The sequence below is a fragment of the Larimichthys crocea genome, chromosome XVII (genome assembly GCF_000972845.2).
Source record: "Larimichthys crocea isolate SSNF chromosome XVII, L_crocea_2.0, whole genome shotgun sequence".
Taxonomy (NCBI): Eukaryota; Metazoa; Chordata; class Actinopteri; family Sciaenidae; genus Larimichthys; species Larimichthys crocea.
Window position 1 is genome coordinate 27,335,066 of NC_040027.1, and position 20,712 is coordinate 27,355,777.

The window sequence follows — 20,712 nt, forward strand, 5'->3', positions numbered from 1 at the left end:
CCCCGGGAGCGGGGTGTTGACAAGGCAGAAGGGGGCGTCGGACAGACCGATGGGGGCGCACGCATCCCGGGGCGCACGGCGCATCCAGGGGCGCACCGGCGGCCGTTAGGGCGCACGAGAAAATGTTCGCCTCGGGGGGGGGGGCCCAGGGCGCAAATGTGGCCAGGACCGGCGCTGCTCTGATGTGCACATCACTCTGATGACTACTTGTTTTCACATTAACAGTTTCCCAGCATCACCTCTAAGTGTCGCCAAAGGAACAATAGCTGTAGAAACGTGCGTATGACAGCTTTGAAATTGGCGTGGGGCACGCACATTTCCACGATTGTTTCACGTTTGATACATTTGAACGTGAGCGTGGAAAAGGACGTACGCCCCTTTTTTGTGCGTACGCATGCTTTGTACATGAGGCCCCTGGAGTTTTTTACTTGCTCAAACTATTCTTAAGTGCAACAATGACACTTCACAGTTGACCAGAGGAAGAACAGAAGTTAACGTGAACTTTTTCTCTGTGCATTGTTACCATGAGACGGATATTAGATCAGACTGCAGTGACCCGAGCAGAACGTCAGACTATTTGTTCACCTGCTGAATGAATCACAGCCATAAAACAGACTGGAGCAGAGTGATATGATGTCATGTTTAAGCATGTCACTGAAAGAGGTCATTAGATGGAATATATTCTTTTCTGCTCGAACACAACTAAACTGTCCAGAGGAGTCATCATATTCAGTGTTCTCAAGGATAAACCAGGCAGATATGTAGTTTACAGTGCTTTAAAGGTCTTCCATTGAGAAAAATTCCAAGTAGAAAAGTAAATACATCACGTTTGATATCATTTATATTTATTATATTTGCAAATGTACAGAACATGAATGTATTAACTCATGCTGGTTTGTTCTCTGTTCATCATCTTTACCTCATATCTTAATGCAGAGCTGAAGAGAAACTCATTATGTAACATAAATAATATTTTGAAGTTAAGCTAGCTAATAGTTGCCATGGAGATGGTTCAATTGGCCTCATGTGATAAAAGTATATGTGTGGGAGATCTGTTTAAAGATGTCTCTGATGTTTTATGTCCGCAGTTGCCTTGACCTTTGCCTGGTCACCCATGAATCTTGGCTGATGACCTTTGATCCCTGCACATTTCATGTTTTGACAGGCTTTGGACTCGGAAAGCAGATGTCTGTTTGTTTGTTTTTTAAGATTATTTTTTTTGGCCTTTTCAAGCTTTATTTTGATAGAGACAGCTGAAGAGTGACAGGAATGTGGGGAGAAAGAGATGAGGAATGATATGCAGGAAAGAGCCACAGGTTGGATTCAAACACTGGGCTTCCACAGCAAGGACTGAGCCTTCACACATGGGGCGGCTGCTCTACCAACTGAGCTAAACACCACCCCAAGCAGATGTCTGTTTGACAATTCATTGTCTCGTCAGTCCAACATACCGCTGCACACTTCTATATTAATTAATAAATCTGGATGCTGTATTGAAAACTGCTCACTTTTTACTCGTACTTTTTACTATGTGCACATGTATACATTCAACCTGATGCATATTCAGAGGCCTGGACATGGTTCCTGTCCGCCAAGGTTACACGGTGTGCTGAAAAAGTTGCTGATGTCATGTTTATGTCAAGAAAAATGGAGCTAGTACTTGTTCTAGATGCTTGTTGTCTGAAAGCATCTTCACATATCATACTATAATGTGTACATGGCAGTATTTCAACAAACTGATGACTTATGCAGTTTTGTCTGAGCTATCTTTATGCTGATTTTCAATTTTTTTACAAACCAGATATAAAAACACCAATATTTCACAAAGAATGACTTCACACAAAAGTGTTTGCATCGCCAGGCTTCTCCAGTGAGGCTGGTCCAGGCTTTTCAGTAAAACATAAAGGTCGTAACTAGAAAAAAAAACGAAAGGATGTTGTTAATATTATAAATTTAGAGTGTGTTTTGATGCTTCCTGAAGCAGAACATATCCATTATGCCACCCACCGACATCTGTCCGTTCTCCTTTCCAAGATTCACCCACCATGGAACAAGAAAACCTGACCTTCAGTCGTAATGGACTATATAACCTGTTGACTTGTGGGTAATGCAGTTTTTAATGGACTGCCTCGAACTTTCAGAGCCGAGAATGTAGCGAGAACGCGAGAGAGGGCATGAAGCGAGAGAGAGAAAACAAGACAGAAAACAGGCAATGAGAGGAAGAAATACAAACAGCTAGATAAGAATGTTTGGCTGTTATTGTTTTCCGTGTCTAACATCCTGAGACATGGCCTGTGGTATTCAGGAGATTTAATGCAGAGGAGAGAGAGGGAGATCCATAAAGCCTCCACTCTCCCTGAACACCCCAGGGGAAGCCATCTTTAATTCATGAACACTATAAAAATAAAGGTTTTTCTCTGATGGCCCTGCAGCCTGTAACAAACTCACAGCTACATGGCACTGGGCAGGTGTTGATGTGTAGTTATGGATGGATATCGGCCTGTGAGACGCTGGTTGTATGTTATTCAGAAATGAACAGAGACCTTTGACTGTGTTATTAGATGGATTCCAATAAGCTGCGTGTTGATTTCTTTCTCTCTGCAGACACCAGACAGGCACATGAAAGATTTTAAGAGAACAGACTTTTATGTGTTCTATTTCACCTCATGTGCCAGACAGAAGGGTTTGAGGATTCCATGAACTCAAAATCTGGGCTTTATTTTTGAAAAAAGTTCAATCTGAAACTGTTTTTTTTTTTTTCAGATGGAATGTCATAGCTGTGACTTCCTCTAGTCTAGCTTGTTAGAGCAGAATAATTCATGACTTACCAAGCAATTCAATAATAAACAATAATAGTTCAAATTCTGGATAAACTCTGAGAATGCTGTTGTAATTACAGCAGAGAAATGTTTGCAAACAGGTTTTCAAATTATGAGAATACACTGCTTTTCCAAAAATGCTTAATTCATAACATCACTATTTAGCTTTAGTGAAATGCAGCATTATTAAGGTGAGAGAAGATAAAATAGACTTTACTGATCCCACTGACTTGTTACAGCAACTCACAATAAACAAGTTGGATGAGAAAAATACACATAAATAAATAAAAAGCTTTACTGGTAGAGTAGGTACCTCATGTACAAAAGGCTGGGTCCTTCCTGTGGCGACCCGGTTCAAAACATTAATCTCTATTGTTCCAAGTCAATGCACTACTACTATTGTAACATTAACAACAAAATTTCAATTAAATGTTCATCTTGAATTTAACTGTTTGTTTTAACCACTGGTGTCATACTATTCACATGTACACTGTATCTGTCTACTATGTCTCCTAAAAATGAGATATTCATATATTTTGTTATATATTTTCATGTCGCAAAATGTTTAAATACTGAATGTGTCTGCAAAAGATTTACTGCAATCAATATTTTTCATAGTAAGGTCAAATAAGAATATGACACTTTATGAAGCTTCATAACAAGTCTCAGCTCATTCTTCAGCTGTTGGAGCCATGACTTTACTCTCTCAGCTCACTCGTAGCTTCATTTTTGAACACAGCAGGCAGCTGTTTTCAGTAAAAAAAAAAAAAAAAAAAACATTTACAAACTCACTGTGCATTACCTGCTCAGCGGGGAACAGGAGACACACACAGTTAGCCTTTAGCTGGTGAACTATTTCCCTCAGGAGTTGGTAGAGACCAAAAATGGAGCTAAAAGTCACACAGTGTTTACATTTCCTCATAAATTAATAAAGAGATTGTGGTTAGGAGATGGACTGGAAGTTAAATACTATGTACAGATGTGAGAAGAGCTCAGTCTAGGCCTATAGCAGCATGACTAAGGGACGGTTCAGGATGCACCTGAGTGAGAGTGAAACCTAGTTAAACCTTAACATAGAGAACATTTGCTCACTTTGTGAGGCAGCCGTTCTCGAGAGTCAATCTTGCCAAGCTTTAAGCTATTTGTCAGTGTTTGAACACAGTGGTTAAGAACAGAGAGGGACAGAAAACGACTCAACAAACTGGTCAAGAGGTCCAGCTCTGTCCTGGACTGTCCTCTAGACTCTACAGAAGACGTGATGGACATCCATCATGAACAACTCCTCGCATAAGACTGTGGAGGCCTTAAACAGCTACAGACTGCTACTCCCACCATGTAAGAAGGAGATCTACCACAGGTCCTTCATTCCAACAGCTGTCAGACTCTTTAACACCAGCATGACTTTCTTCAGCATGACTTTTTCTATATATTTTCTTACTATTGTTAGTAAAACTGTATTTTACCAGTATTTTCATATGAACCTTGTGTACACGTGCTGCTGTGACAAATGAATTTGCCCGTTGTGAGATCATTATGGTTTCATCTAATTATTTGTTTGGGAAAGGGCTTATCCTTTCAGTTTCCAATGACGACTTCCCAGACAGTCCTGTGTAATAGTTAGACATTTGCATGTGCTCAAATTTTTTTTTTTTCATTCACATAAGTAAGCAGTCCAAAATCCTGATTTAGCACAATCAATCATTTAGCTTACAAAACAATGAGGAAGTGCTCAGTTGATTGATGAGTTTGAATAAAGAAGTCATCTGACTAAACAAGACCCCAAAAAGACTGACAGGTACATCTTCGGCTCCTGTTTACACAGTGAAGAGAGACACAGGACCGTTATTAAATGTCCATCAAACAATGCCACCACTCATTTATTTATAACCGCTGCACTCACTTGTCATTTTGCAAATAAGTTTGCACTTCGACACTCCCACACACCCAAGATAAAGCTTTAGCTTCCTGCAAGCATATGATTGCACTTCATTTGCTACTCACGGCCACAAAATGTGAACCCAGTCTCCATGGAGACACTCAATCATTTCATTACGCTGCCGTTTGCTTTTCTTATTTGTCCCAAGTGGTTCTTACCATTTCTTTCCATTATCTTATAATACCACCGGGGGACCCATCACGACAGGGAGGGTTATTGTATAATCTGCATGTGTTTTATTCATGGCGTGAAGATATACATTGAATGGTAACTTTGAGGTTGTTTTAATGTATAATTTACGTGAGATTATGAATAATTTGTGGTCTTTGCAATCGTTTCCCTCTGCCCTCCTGGCAATTCTCTAAGCCAGCAAGGGAGGAAGAGGCATGACTGACAGCTCGCTTCATGCTCTCTAACTACGGCAGCTGACAAGGTCGTGTCAAATGAAATGATTGGTGAGGAGCGGTATTTGGGGGAATATTCTCCCTCTTCCGCTCTTTGTCTCTCTGCCCTGATCACACTAAATGTGTTGGACAGCCTCACCAGCGCACCAGTGTTGCAGTAATTTATGAATGAGAGGTGAATCTGCTGTATAGTAGTGAAAGATAGCAGATAGAGCAGATGACCTGTCAATCTGTTCGGAGCTAAGACACGAGATGAAAGACAACTTTATTCCTCCAGCCTGAATTTGTCCTTCTTTATAAAGTAGTGGGGCTTACACAGATATGCTGTGCCCGTGTGTGTGTGTGTGTGTTTGTATGCCCACGTGTTTGATATCAGATAAATGATTTGAAGGGGGACTTTGTCCCTGCATACCAATGCTGTTACTGCTCACCTCTTCAAAGCCACAGAGCTGTTTCTGATTATGGAAAGCTGCGAAGGTCAAACAGAGCAGCTGTTGCATCAGACTTTCCATTTGTCATGCAGAATTTGTTCTTAGGCTCGGTCTGTAAATGACTGCCATAAAAAAAGCTACTTTGATCTGCAATTGAGCATAATGGAGACAGTTATGACTCATTGAATGAACTCCATAATTGATTTGTCTTTTTTTTCTCACTATTCAAACAGAATTTTCTTTATTATTAGCATATTTGCTCAAACTGCATATAAAATAGAGACAATCTACATTACAACAGAATCTGCAGTAACAGCAATGGGTAGAGTCTGAAAATGATTGACTGCTAATAAACATATTTGACAGTGTGTAATATATAATTTCATCATGCCTATACAAGTATGGGAGCAGTTCCCTACAAGCAGTGTGTTGTGTGTGTTATCTTGTCTCAACACTGTTGTGCTCCAGTCAAACCACAAAGTGACATACCGAAGTTCATCCACACTTCTCATGAAGTAGATAGTTCTGGAGGTTTTATTTAAAAGTGCAATATGTGATATATTTACTATCATACAATGAATATGCTGTTTCATCAGAGATTAAGGAAACATACTCACAAGCCTCTTGATAAATTGCTATAGTCAGTATGTCTCTTATTTTGAAATTTGCTTTGACAGATCGGCCGTCTGTGTTTAGTTCTGTGTGTTTTGATCCGGCTTGATAACTACTCGGCTCATGCCGAAGCTCCGGGGTCCTACATACTACAGCCATGAAAGCAAATAAAGTGGATCAACAGAGTAAATGTCTGATTCTGTCTGACCTAAGAGCAAACACATGGTAAAACACAGTAAATATTAGAAATGATTCGAAAGATAAAGTTTCCAAAGACACTATCAACAACACTGCTGTGGGAAGTTATGAAGTCACTGAGTTCAAGTATTGAAATCATGTCACGTTATCATCATTACTACCCGAGAAGGAGGCTGCTTTCCCAGGGGAAGTGAGCCGTAGTGTCTGTTGGTAGGACTGACCGGGTCACTGTGAAGTTATTCAGACGTGCAACTCGAAACTTGAAAGGGATGTGGCATCCACCCAGAGTTCACACTGGATTTCACTCTTTTAATAACCAATCTACGGAAGCCCTAAAAGGCCATACATACATACATTTTATTCCACCCGCTTTCCGGTGATAATGAGATAATTTTCCTCCATTTTCCCGTGATAATGAGATAATTAATTCAAGATCTCGGGAAAACAAAACGATAGCCTAGTGTATTAAATCAAGTGTGCCTGTATAGAATGTATGGCAAATGCATGTAGTCCATGATACGGAGCGAGCAAACCTATTACGCCACTGTAAAATCCATTTGATCCATAATTTCTAAAAAGGTTGATACACTTGATCTCAGGACCATCCTGACTGTTCACTCACTCAGTATAAAGCATATTTACTGTATCATTTTTGAGCAATTCAGCCTCAAAGTTCATTATTTTGAATTGAAAAGGGCATTATGTACAATATTTACTCTACTGTAAAATCCCTCTGATCCATAATTTCTGACAAAGGATGATACACTTTGGCTAATCCTCACCTTTGTCAGAAATTATGGATCAAATGGATTTTACAGTGGCGTAATAGGTTTGCTCGCTCGATATCATGGACTACATGCATTTGCCATATATTCTGTAATACGGGCGCACTTAATTTAATACACTAGACTATCTTTTTTTTTTTTTCTCGAGATCTCGAATTGATTATCTCGTTATCATGGGAAAACGGAGGAAATGGAGGAAAATTATCTCATTATTATGGGAAAACAGAGGAAAATTATCACGTTATCATGGGAAAACGGAGGAAACAGAGAAAAATTTTCTCGTTATTATGGGAAAACAGAGGAAAATGATCACGTTATCACGGGAAAACGGAGGAAAATTATCTCGTTATCACAGGAAAACGGGTGGAATAAAATGTATGTATGTATAGGGCTTCTGTACCAATCCATGTTTCCTTTTTTACCTTCTTTTTATTTTCTATAGGCCAGTAGTTATCAGGCAGGCGAAACACTTTTAAATAACAACACAAACACAGAAAAGATTACCTTGTGCTATTGCCAATGCATTGAAGAAATACAGAAGAATATGCATTCATAAAAGTTGTAAAACCCCCAAAAGTGCATTTCCCAAATATTTTTAACAGTATATTTTAATCGATATACTATAGTTAAATATATTATACCATAGCTTGTATACTACATTATACAGTCTTTTTGACCATCTTTTTAAACCAATGAAAATTCTTACTGAATGCCTTTATGGAGATTATTGTCGATGTCACGCTGAATTTTGCACACTGTTTCTTATGCTTACGTTCTGTATTTTCAACTTGCTTTGTTTGCTTCGTGTCCATTTGTTTGCACCATGCGCCTCCTCTCTCTCACCTGTTGCGTATGTTCCGCCATGATATGTCTGGTGGGGCAACGACGGGCGCCAACTTCCGTTTCCGTCTGCTCGTTAATTATTCATGTTAAGTTTTCAGTGTGTTTTGAGTTTGACTTCACAGTCAAACAGACTGTTCACTGACTTTTAGCTTGAAATTAGCCGATTGTTATCTCAAAAGTTACCAAAGCGGTTGTGTGGGGCTAGAGGAGTTTAATTATGCTGAACTGAAGCGCTGTAAAACAATCAGAAAGTAACGTCATATCTCTCTCTCTCAAACAAACAACTCTCCAGCGTTTTGGATTTGGGCTGCAGTCCATTTTTATCTGCTATATATAAGTATTCTGCACAATCTTACATATTGTACCTTTAAAGTACTTGCATGGCTAGCTGGTAAACTACTGTAGCTGGCGAGGTAACTTTGCGGGTTATTTGTAGAACGTATCCCCCGCGATAAACGAGGGACCACTGTATAATAATACTGTATAATACTGTTGCTGAAGTTCTTGCAGCTGCTCTACCTGAGTCCTCTGAGAAGACGGGACTGTCGCCTCAGTAAGAGTCAGGTCAGAAAAGGTAGCACTAAATGTTGCTGTGAGGTCAAAGACCAACATTTTGTTTTTATCCCAAAACCATAACGAGGGATGCAGCCTTAAAATTCAGTGACCCACCCAACAGAGAAGGCAAGTCACAAGTCACCCCCTTCTCGTCTAACTAGAAATGACAGGGAGACAGTGCAGCAGCAGTCAGAGGAGGACTAACAAACATCTTAGTTTAGAGATGGACCAGGGACGTGTAATGTAATCCTGTATACTTTGCTGATTGCTTACTTAAACTGCACCGGAATGCTCCAGATCATTAATGTAATCCCATTTCTTTCAATACCTTTGGGTTGACTTTGACCCTTACACTTTCAAGTTTAATAAAAAATCCCATTCAATTCAACTCAGACATCATTTTGATTAACTTATATTGGCTCTAAATTTTACAAGCACCTTTTACAATCATCCCTCAGTTTTATAAGTTTCAGCTGTTCAAATTTTGTCCCAGTACTTTAGTGTATGAGCAATTACCTGCAAATATTATGTCATTCCCATCAGGCTCAGCTGTACTTTGTGTTTCATGTTAATTAGTTAATGTTAGCATGCTGACACACTAATGTAATGTGGTGAACATGTAGGAACATGGCAGTTCAACGGCAGTGGAAGAAATCTGCAGCTTTTGTAGATATAAAAACCTCAAGTCCCCTAAAGCTACATAAAACAACATAATGATTCTGCATGTTGTGGCTTTAATTTATAAATCCAGTGTTGATTAATTGACTTGGACTCCCCTTCTAATATATACCCCTCTGTTTCACTTGACAATCTACATTACTGAAACAAATCGCAGATTTTCACTGTTGTGATGCCATAAAATGATGTTTTAATACCTGCAGTAAGTCTTTTAAGACAATCTCTCACTCTTTCTTCTTAAGATTACATTATTTTCCATAGCAGAATCAATATGAAGGTGATTATGGGATTTACAGTCTATTACTGTTTCTTACTGTAAATTGCAGTAGATTATCAGGAGATATGCAGTATGACTTTAAACATCTAACAGTAATCCTTTGATTTGTGACTGAGCATTAATGTTTCTAAGAATTACATTCTACAGGAAAGTAGAGGACCAGAACAGACAGATTATGGACATAATATTAAGCATTCACTGCAGATTCTTGGAGGAACTGCTCGACAACACACACCTTGTTTGTGATGGAGACTTGGAGATGTACATTTACATTGAGTAATGAAGCAATGTTGATTAGATTTGTAGGAGCCTTAAGAGGGCATGAGTCACGTTTCATGATGGAGGGTTGAAAATCATAAAAATGTCAGCTGTCAGTTAACATGCAGTGACATATTGACCAGAGCCTCTCTATAGACTAGATCTTATGAAGGGTGGACCCTCAACACCACCCGGTCACCAGACACAGTGGTGATATTTGACAACTCTGCAAAACCCCAAAGTTCAATGGCAATGTTTTCTTAGTTTTTCTTCTCCAGACATGTATATTTAAAAACTGGTGACAAATATATATCTTTATTTTTTTAAATGGGTGATTCAACTGAGATTGATTCATATAGGAGCAAATCTCAGAGCACGTCTGTACTGTACTACTTATAAGCAGTAATTTCCTTAAACAGCTGGGAACTGTAGTTTTCTTTAAACGTTACATACAAACAGGCAGAAACAATGTATCTGTTTATGACTATTTTCAGATGCAGAATAATATCTATTTGTCGTTCTGCTTAGTTTTTACAGCAGCAGTGTGTGTGTGTGGGATCCAGTCAAAATAAACTGTGTGTGATCAGGGGAATAAGGAACATATCAGCCAGTGTAACAGTGTGGCTTGTTTTTGGAGAACAGCAGAGCTGAGTTAATTTAGATACAAAACGATACCTGCCAACGGAGTCAAGATATTGTTTTGTTTTGGTCTTTTTGTGGGATTAGTTTACACAAGCAAATGTACAGAATATTGCTTATCCTTCATGGTTTCATGGTAGCACGTTTCAATCCAATGTGGCACACATAGTTTGTAATAAAGGATATTACTGCATGTGCTCAGAATTGAAAAACCGTGGGCAGTAAACACAGCTTAGACTCTACCATGGAAGAGAAGTTCTCTGCACCTAAGCTCATCTCAGATGGACTGATGGAAAGTGGGAAAGTATGTTGAGTATGATGAGTCCACATTTCAAATTTAGTTTTTTGTTAACCATAGACCTTAAGACTACATGTGTGTTCTACACCAAATCCGACTTTTCTGAAACTGGGCTTTGTAAAGCACGTTGAAACAAGAAAAGAAAGATTGTAGTCACAAGGCTTTAACTCTCCAGCAGTGATATGTATCGGGCTAAAATCCCACTGAAGTGTGTGTGGCTGTAACATGAGGTCAGCACTTAAATGAACTTGTGTTCTATTTTACCGAGAGGATCCTTCATCTGCATTGAGCTAGAAGTAATGAAAGTGTGGTGGAGCATTGAAGATTGATGCCAGGGAACTCCCAGACCTCTTCCTTTTGCTTTTTACCCTCTCTCCTTTATCCATAAAGACTCTGCCTCTCCTTTCCTGCCTCCCTGTTTTCAACTCGTTTGCTTTGTTTCTCTGCCACTGCCTGAGTCTTTTTCTCCTCGCTGTCTCCTCTCCAGGACTCTTCTTCTAATTGCCTCCTTCTGTCTCAATCTCTTATTGAATCTGAAACAAAACTGGTTACTCTGTCTAAACACGGACAATTCGGCAATCATTCCTGACATCTGTGACCTATTCATACTGAAATGATCTGGAATTGCAACTGATGTGACTGATGCCATGCAGAGATTGTATTCTTGTGTAGTTGTATGTATGGAAGTATGAGACTGGAAAGATCTAAAACTCAATACTGTAACAAACAAACAAACCAGGCAACCAAGACGACATGATCAGAGAAGGTTAGTTGGTTATCGATCATGAATCCTGAGTTTTTCACTACACTGGTAGGGGCGAGAAATAGTGAGTCAATGTTGATGTCATGGTGTAAATTAATGGAGACACTTTGCTTGGACATTTTAGCCAATGCTATCTGCTAGAAATGACTTTATACACTGATATACTGCAACACCAATTATAGTTTGAAAGAAACGTAATGCATCCTGAATTATTTGTTTACTGTAACACCACAATAAAGGACATTTTAATTATTCTGTATCTGCAGAAGTAAGCTGCAAAATATCTGTAATGAATGTATCTGCAAAAGATTTACAGGCAAAATACTTCATTTGTTTTGATTGTATCCGCTCACGGCATCAAAAACTGTTTTATGGTTGTCGTGGATACATGAACAGTCTAAACCTGAACACAGGATGTAAACAGAGTCGTGGGTTTTACTGCTGGCTACATTTAATTTAATAAGAATCTGACACACCACCACCAACACACAGGCTGTCACATCAACACTGAAGAGTAAAAACAGTGAAGCAGTTAAAATGACACACCATGCATGCAGTGATGGGGAGAGGGGCACCTACAGCACAGCCCCAGTGTATCTGATACAGACCTACAAAGGTGTGAACTGAGGGTGGATTAAAAGAATAAACAAAAGCATTAGCATCACTAGCATTGACGCCAACATCTCTAAAAAAAACATAATTTCTCGCTATCTCGGCAAGCACATTTAAGGCAATGGCCACCCTTAAAACAGCATGCTCAACAGGTGGTCTGTAGTAAAACAAAGGTACACAGATTATTAAAAAGTATTCAAAATTTCATGGAGATTAAAATAGGGTAAGCTTTAAAACACACATAGGACATGAACTTACTGGACACAGGCCTCGACTGGGCTACTGAGTCTCTGATATATATACAGAATGACCTCCTAACAAGAAAATGTTTCCAGGTGTGTATGTCTTCCAATATGGAGAAAGGGATGATTCCCATCATTTAACTCACCTGTTCAAAGGCTTAAAGTTATGCTTAGTTAACAGCGTGGCTGCTTTGATTGACAGGTAGGTGCTGTTACAGATGGCTTATTAGAGCAGCCAGGCATCATTCAACCCACCGATGAGCCACTTCTTTGCCGATTTTTAGATTAGCTGGAAGGTAGAAGAGGCAGTACAGCCAACACGGTGTCGGCCAGCTTTTTGGAAACCTATGGGTGACGTCCATTCTTTAGACTGTCATTGGGTCACAACAAGAACTGCAGGTCATGTGAACAAACCTGGCTCAAAAATATATACTGCCATAGACTGTAATCACAAAACTGACTGTCCATGCTTCCCTTTTCCCCCTCTTTGCTTTAACTCCAGGTTGTTTGAACATGTAATCATTTAAATAAACTAAATTTGAATAATCTCATAAAGTGAGAAGTTTTCACTGAATAATGACCTATAAGTTTGACTGCAGTTTGGGGGCGTTTGATTTTATTTAGCTGTTTTTTTTAACTCAAGTGGTTATTGATTGGGCAGTTCATTTGCCCATTCATGGTGGACTTTGACGATGGAGTGTGTAAAAGGGACTGTTAAACTTGATGACATACCAAGACACAAGCTGGGGGGTTTTATATAGCTGATCTCCAGTCAGATGTCTCTTACACACACACACCGAGTCTTCATGCATGTGATCCCAGCTCTGGTGACGTTTAATGATGCTGTTTAAAAGCTGTATTGAACCCAGAGCTGGTTTAACTGGTCAAAATGCAACTACACACCCTCACCATCTCCTAGTTTGCATATACTACACCTAAAGCCGTGAATTCCTGTTGCATGCACACACACTTAACTCGACTTGTCAGCCTAACTCGGCCACATTAATGTGTGTAAATGTACCACAGCACCCTGTGGTGCTTTTAGTCTTCATAATTGTGTGCTGAGAGGCTCTGGTCAGTCACTTAGCCCAAGTAGCTTTTAACCACATTTATCACATTTTCTTCTATATCCAGCACTAATGTAACATCCATTACCTCAAGTCAAATGAGCAGTCTTAATCTGACCCAGGTGGTTTAGACCAGGCTTTGCACACACACACTGCCTGGGTTAGCTAGGTCCTGAGAGGTCTCAGGACAAATTGCAAATTTCTGCATACATTATAATGATTAGGATTATTCAGTAAGTACTGTGTTGAAATGATATGATCTGTTAAATTTTGTCACATTATTAATACCTTATACAAGATACTGGCTGTTGACCCTTTTTATCTATGCTTTGTACCATTTTCAGTAACCGCTTATCCTCATCGGGGTCATGATGACTTTGGGCGAGAGCTGGGGTACACCCTGGACAAGTCGCCAGTTCATCACAGGGCACATAGAGACAAACAACATTCACACCTACGGATAATATAAAATCCCCAATTAACCTATTAAGTGCATGTCTTTGGAGTGTGTGAGGAAGCCGGAGTACCAGGAGTGTGTCTGGTCTTCTCATATGAAAAACTGCATTTAGAATATGTTGAAATGTCGATGCACTGAATGCTTATTTCCAATTAGGCCCTCACAAAATAAATTAGGGTTATCTGACCACAATGTAACACCTGGCTAAACATATGCCTCAATACAATGGATGTTAACTAGCAACACTGTGCTGAGCAATCAGGTACATGGAAGCCAAACAGGTATTTGGCTTTGGACAATTTATTGTTTGCACTAGCCCCTATCTCAGGAACTTTTTTGTGACAGGATGGTTTAAATGGAACTTTCCCTGTGATGGAGTCTGAAAACTAATCTGCTGTATTTGAAATCCAGGTGACATCATGGCATACAGGAAGGTGTGTGACGCCCAGGGTGGCCCAATGGTTGGTGAGGTTCTGCACTGCTCTGGAGGTCTGGATCTTGACTGGGACCTGGACAAAGAAGAGCTACAGGAACCAGGACCCAGCTTGGATAGAATGCAGATGCAACACGTAGACTGCCCGAGATCAGGTAGGTTTTGCTTGAACAAGTACAAACTCACAGTATTTTATTATTAAAGTATGCTGAAATTTCAGCTGGGCATCAATGGGCCCCACAGTCAAACACAAATAACCTCCTTCTATCATAGACCCATTCTTGTCTTTTTTAGGGGATCTCTAGGTGGAGATAGAAGCTTCTATATACATTCATTCTAAGCTCAAGCTGCCTTCACAGTAAGATAAGAGTAGTTGCAATTATTTGTTCAGTAGGTAGAGCGTGCGCCGCATGTAGAGGCTCCATCCTCGCTGACCTGTGGCCTTGTGCTGCATTTCATTCCCCTCTCTCTCTCCCCCCACTTTCCATGCGGTTTCATACAGTAAGGCTGTGATCATCCTGTAGGTCATTTCGTACGGTGAGGTCAAAGTTCAAAATATGCTCTCCCTACATTGGAATGGCCTGTATTTCTATCTTAAAACTGAGCCACTACAGCCTCTGAATCCTCGGAATTAAAGAGGTTAATACACATTTATTATTGCTGTCTAATATAAAATCCTTGATGAACAAGCCATTTTGATGCAGCCACATTTACATTTTACATCTCATAATATATGGAAATGCATGTTGCAGTGTGTCCTCTCGTGCAGCTGATTCACTTAAAACAACATGATGTGTTTATGAAGAGGTGATTAGTTTTCTGTACTAACAGGACAATTAGAGCTCATGTTAAATGTAAATGAATACTGTCTGATTGATGTCACTAGAGTTAACATGATGAGTTGTGCATTATTTATTAGTCATTTTCCCGCATTAATGAGAATCCCGCAGCTCATAGCTGTCAAACAAACTGGGAATTTGAGGAGTAAAACACATCACTCAAATCAGCTGGTTAGCAATGTTATCTCACCTATGTTGGGTACTAGACTTGTTTATACAACTGATTGATTATGCATGTGAATGATCTTTTCTCATGCGTTTATGAGTTAAACATACTCCACCAAACATTGGGCGTCGGAGAGACGTGCAGATCATGTCAGTATTGGGTCGGTCCGTCGAAGACCACACCTAAACATCGGTACGACATGCAAAATAGGTGAGATATTTGACGTCTTTATTGGACCTTTTTTAGATGTCGTAGTGACGTTACGAATTTGGACGTCATCTGAAGACCACATCTAGACGTCTTTAGAACGTGCAAAATGGATCCAAGATTTAGACGTTAATATGACGTTTACATTGTACCTCATCTGGACATCTGTTAATAGAATGTAATTTTGACACCTGAAACAGGTCAATCTTAGACATTGATGCAATAAAAATATTGCTTCAACACGTGTCAGCCATAATTTCATTAAGGTTACCTGTACAGGTCAACATTCATTATTGATGCTCCAATAAACAATTCAACTTTCTTGATTTTCCTGAAGTTGATTTTGTCAAAACAAGTTTCTGTCTCATGCTTTTGATTATCTTATCTTATGTGTTTTTTTGCACAGAAATTCTTCAGAACACTTACACATCATTTGAAACAAACTGCCACTGTAAAAAACGCAGCAGTTGCAAAAGAGAGAAACTTCACAAGTATCCTGGAGCTAGACTTGAGTTCTCCACGCTTTGAAGAACTTTGTTTTGAATAGAGCCTGGAGTTATAGTATTAGTGGCCCTTTTCTATCCTCACAAATCCTCATGCAAATGGATGGTTTCAAAACTCAACTAAGGATTATGTATTTATTTTATTTTCCATTTTCTGTTTCTTTTCACAATTATAGTTGGAGCCTGTTTTTAGTAAGTTCTAAACACACAAGTTATTTTTGTGTTAGAAAAGTGTATTGTAAAAATGTGCAGTGATTTTTCTATTTTTAATTTTTGTTTAATCGTTATTGTGCTAACCCTAAGAATGTGTCACTATGACTTTCAGGGTGTTCAGATCCAGGCCCAGACCCTGACCCTGAACTCATGGAATCCATCCAGTCGTCTGTCTCCGTTTCACCACATGGACGATTTGAACGACTCCAGGAAGATCCCAACTACATCTCCCACTTCACCAGAGCTCCGGGACATAAAGGCCAACGACGACTCCACTGCTTCCTGCTCAGGTAATTCAAGGACTGCTGGAGACGTCAAGTCAGATACCCACTAACACAGACTGTCCTTTTTTAGCAGTGCTAAAAAACTAACATGACCTATGACTAAGACTATAAAGCTGCTGTCCATTTCACCATGTTGATGTGACCTCACCTCACTGTGTTTCTCCGTGTTCTGCTATTGATTTGAAGGGACAATCAGCCTTGTGATTGTCAGAAATTCTGCGGATCTGAACGAGCAATTGAAAGTAGAGAGCAGTTATGCACTCATAGATTGACTTGGTTTAAAATCCACATGTCTTAGCTTTCTATGTTTAAACTCTGACCTCTGACTCTAACCACTTGAGGTTCATTCTGGGGATTCTGGGACTTCATTTATAATCATTGTGTACGAACAAAACTGAGCCCAAAAGAGGCATATGCCACTTTCCAAACAAAGCTTTTTGATCTATAGAAAGCCTGACACTTGATAAATTTGGATGTGTGCACCTGTGAGTAAACTCACCCATGCATTTGGAGACAGGGGGAACTGCCAGTGCAGATGGTGAGGTGATGATTTGAAACCAGATTCTGTAATGATGCTTCTCACACATTTAATTTCACCTAAACTTTAATAATTGATCCATAGCATCATAAACATTCAATCCAGCAGTGTTATTTGTACTTGCACTTGTAGTGACCCATAACTATTCTATAAGCACCTGTCAATTGTAAAGGACATTGTGTCACATTCTTCACCCCCGGAGTGCAGAGGAGGTTGCATTGTAATAGATCAAATCTATTGAAGAAATCCAAGATTACATCGATGGCCATGCCATCAGCTTCACAGAGAGCTGGAGATGTGATGACACACACACACACTGTAAATGACCAAAGTTTGGAAATAAAGACAGTGACAGCACTTGTTCAGTTATTACACTGCATATCTTCATCATCATCTCAGTTTAACTCTAAGTTCCATCTTCAGGTGATATACCAGGGTGAGGATACCACTGCTGCAGATTTTGGCATAGTGTGAAGTAATCAGCATAGTTGCTATAAACACATAAATACTGTGGTGATACTCATGCCTTATGCTTATGAGTTCGAAGAAGAAAGAATTTGAAGAGTGTCCACAACATCCTGGTGAAAATAAGCTATAAATGGTCTACAAACCACTCTGGGGCTATTACCAGCTAAATTAGTTGTGGTGTGTTTAATATGCTCACCAACATATAATGTTTACCTTTCTGCCTGAAGCCCTTTGGGGGACATTATAATTCTGTTTAACTTGCTGAATTTTCTTTTCTTTGTGACCCCACTGAGGTGGCCCTCAAAAAATGTGCTCTGCAACCTTTATCTACAGTATTATATTACCTTTGATACGAGTTAAGTATACCAAACAATATTTTTGCCTAGGATGTCTTCTAACTGTATATCGAGGTCAGGCTAGTGGGACTGACTGGAAGTGCCTTTGTCAACCACATAGTGCTTGATCGTGCCTGTGCCATATCATTGTCTAGCCAGTATATACTACTGCATTTATTACCATTAAAGGACTCCACCAGATAGGGTAACACTGACTCAGCTGCTATGAAAAGGTAATAGCAGCCTATTGAATGTCAAACTGCACATTAAGCACAAATACTATCTTACCTGGTCAGTAGACCTATGTGCCCATTGCAACAGGAAAGATTTTAGTCCATCATATGTATGACCTCTTGCCTGATGAGTTCCTTAAACTTGAGTGAGTGAGCGTTTTCTCGATTTTTCCAGAGCTTTTTGATTTCTGACCTCTCTCTCATTCTTCATAGGTATTTCCTGGCAGGGTTGGGGCTTTTTGTCCTGGGTCTGCTGATAGGCTGGTTCACTCACACCCCTGCTGTCAAACCACCTGCTCCACCATCAGACAGCTCAGACCTGTTGGAGGAGCTGTTGAAAGGAATCAAAGCTGACAAGATAGATGCTCTTCAGAGGTAAGCTCCCAGCGTATGCTAATAAAAAAGCTAAGGGAATTGCATTTTTGTTCTGGACACAAAGTGGAAATAAAGCCAGTAAGTGGCATTCTACAAAGTGTAGATCCACTCACTCAACATCTCTTTTCAACTCACACTGTCTAAACAGTAAGAGAGAGGTCCTGAGTGGTTGCAACGACTTGTTGAATAAAAAACCAAACCACAAAACACAAATTATAGAAACCCTTGTCTGTCTTTGACACTGGTGGCTGCTGTTTTCATCTTGTTACTTACCAACAATCCTGGTCTCCATAATAATGACAAAGACCTTCCCATAAATCTTTCAGATTTATGGGAAGCTGTTGGAAAAGCAAAACAATGTTATTGTGATTGTGTTCAACAGATGTTCAGAAGGTAAGGTGACAGAAAGATAGGCAAACAGACAGAGAGGATTATAGTTTGATGCCCCCCATGTCTAAGATTACCATACAGTAATTGACAGTGTGACTTGTTGCCCTTTAGCCAGGCATTGGTCTATTTCTATCCAAAGAGAAAAGGAGGGACTCAGAGATAGCAGCATGAAAGCCGAAACAAGAGATAAAGTCTCTCTACCAGGTAGAAAACCCTTTTTTTCCTAACACTGACACAAACCTCCGTCAACCTGAACGTTGCCTTCTCCAAGCCAAAGGATCACGGGATGCTGGGGTATATGTGTCTCTGTGAGATAACTGGCTTTGCCACTGAACTGAGACAATCATGTCACCATGGTTTCTCTCTTTGAGTGTTCCATGCTTTTCATTATTTATTTCCTCACATTTATATTTCAAGGTGCCAGAAACACCCCTACCCACCCATCCATAACCACAAAGACCCACACACACATACTACATCCCAACCATCTGTGAGAAAGATGGACTATTTGTTTCAGTTAATGGGTGACAGCCACAGTTACTAATGAAATCAAATGGCTATGTTCACTACCTACTAGTTCTCAGTTAATTATGTAGAATTTATTATGATTTATTCATCAGTGGTCTTCACTATGTCTGTCCAGCATGGACTGTAACAGTACAGATACAACCCCACATTATGTTGATGTAGCGTGACCTGTAATTGACTTTACTGTACAATTAGACATCTTTTCACAAGGTAGATGATTTAATTAGCTAATTAGAAATGAGATCCAACAGAAATATCCAGTCCAGCATTAATATACCATCGTGTTATGTTTTTTTGGTCTTTGGACCTTCTGAACTCTTGAAGAAGAACAAATTTTGCAATACCACTGTGGTAAATATGAACAGCTGTACATCTTGATCATAAACTAGCCATACATCAAGCAAGTGCAACAACAGAAGACATAGCAGCAGGCTATAATGTACATAAACAATGTATACAGTATATACAGATGGACGACAAATTAAAAGGAAAAAAAGGAAAAACCAACCAACCAACAAGATACCATCAGGATAGTTTTCTTATATATATATAACAGAACAATAAGAAAAAACACGCGCAGCTGCGAAAACTTTTTATTTTGTTTATTATTTTCTATACCTACCCGGGTAAGGCTGTTGTATGTGTATTTCATGTGGTTTATTATTCTCCCCAGCTTCATATTAAAATAGGGGAGCATTGTTCTCATTAACAAAAAGAGCCACAGTGTCGTGTCGTTCATGTGCATCGGTTGGTTACACCTGGGCTCCGTAGCCGAATTTAAATCTTCTGTTTCTTATTCTGGCCATTAGTTCAAGTTATTATTATCATTACTAATACTTTCTGCTTCAGAAGGGTACACTAATATTAACTGTTAGCCCATCAGCGCTAACATGCGAATGCTAACATGCTAATGTTAACATGCTAACATGGTAATGCTAACATGCTAATGCTAACTGCTAGCCCATCAGCGTTAACATGCTAATGTTATCATGCTAATGTTAACATAGCAGGTTAACATGTTAATGTTAACATGTTGATGTGCTAACTGCTAGTAAAAATGCTAATGCTGAATTGCTAGCATGTAATGCTAGCTGCTCCTGTGTCTAAATAAACATGTTAAAAATGACTGTTTGAGGGTGCTTTTTGAATACAGACCCCCAGCAACAGCCCACTCATCACTCTCAAAATTCTTTTCTAGTACGGAATTTGATGAGCAGTGTCAGTAATAATGCATGGGGACGACGGGCCAGAGTCAGGCACACTCAAAATTTCTTAGAAATTTTTGTAGTTGTCCATATTGTAACCAGTTTACTTGAAGTTTATGAC

The 20,712-nt window shown here is 39.5% G+C and overlaps 1 protein-coding gene across 1 annotated transcript in view; it reads left to right on the plus strand.

The window, feature by feature from the left end:
- Nucleotides 1-20,712, plus strand: part of naaladl2 (N-acetylated alpha-linked acidic dipeptidase like 2) — a 504,703-nt gene that overhangs the window by 192,518 nt on the left and 291,473 nt on the right. The window contains exons 5-7 of the mRNA XM_019256507.2: nucleotides 14,286-14,462; nucleotides 16,348-16,525; nucleotides 18,307-18,468. Of these exons, the coding sequence (XP_019112052.1) occupies nucleotides 14,294-14,462; nucleotides 16,348-16,525; nucleotides 18,307-18,468 (509 nt within the window). The 5' untranslated portion in view covers nucleotides 14,286-14,293. The remainder of the gene's footprint in view (nucleotides 1-14,285; nucleotides 14,463-16,347; nucleotides 16,526-18,306; nucleotides 18,469-20,712) is intronic.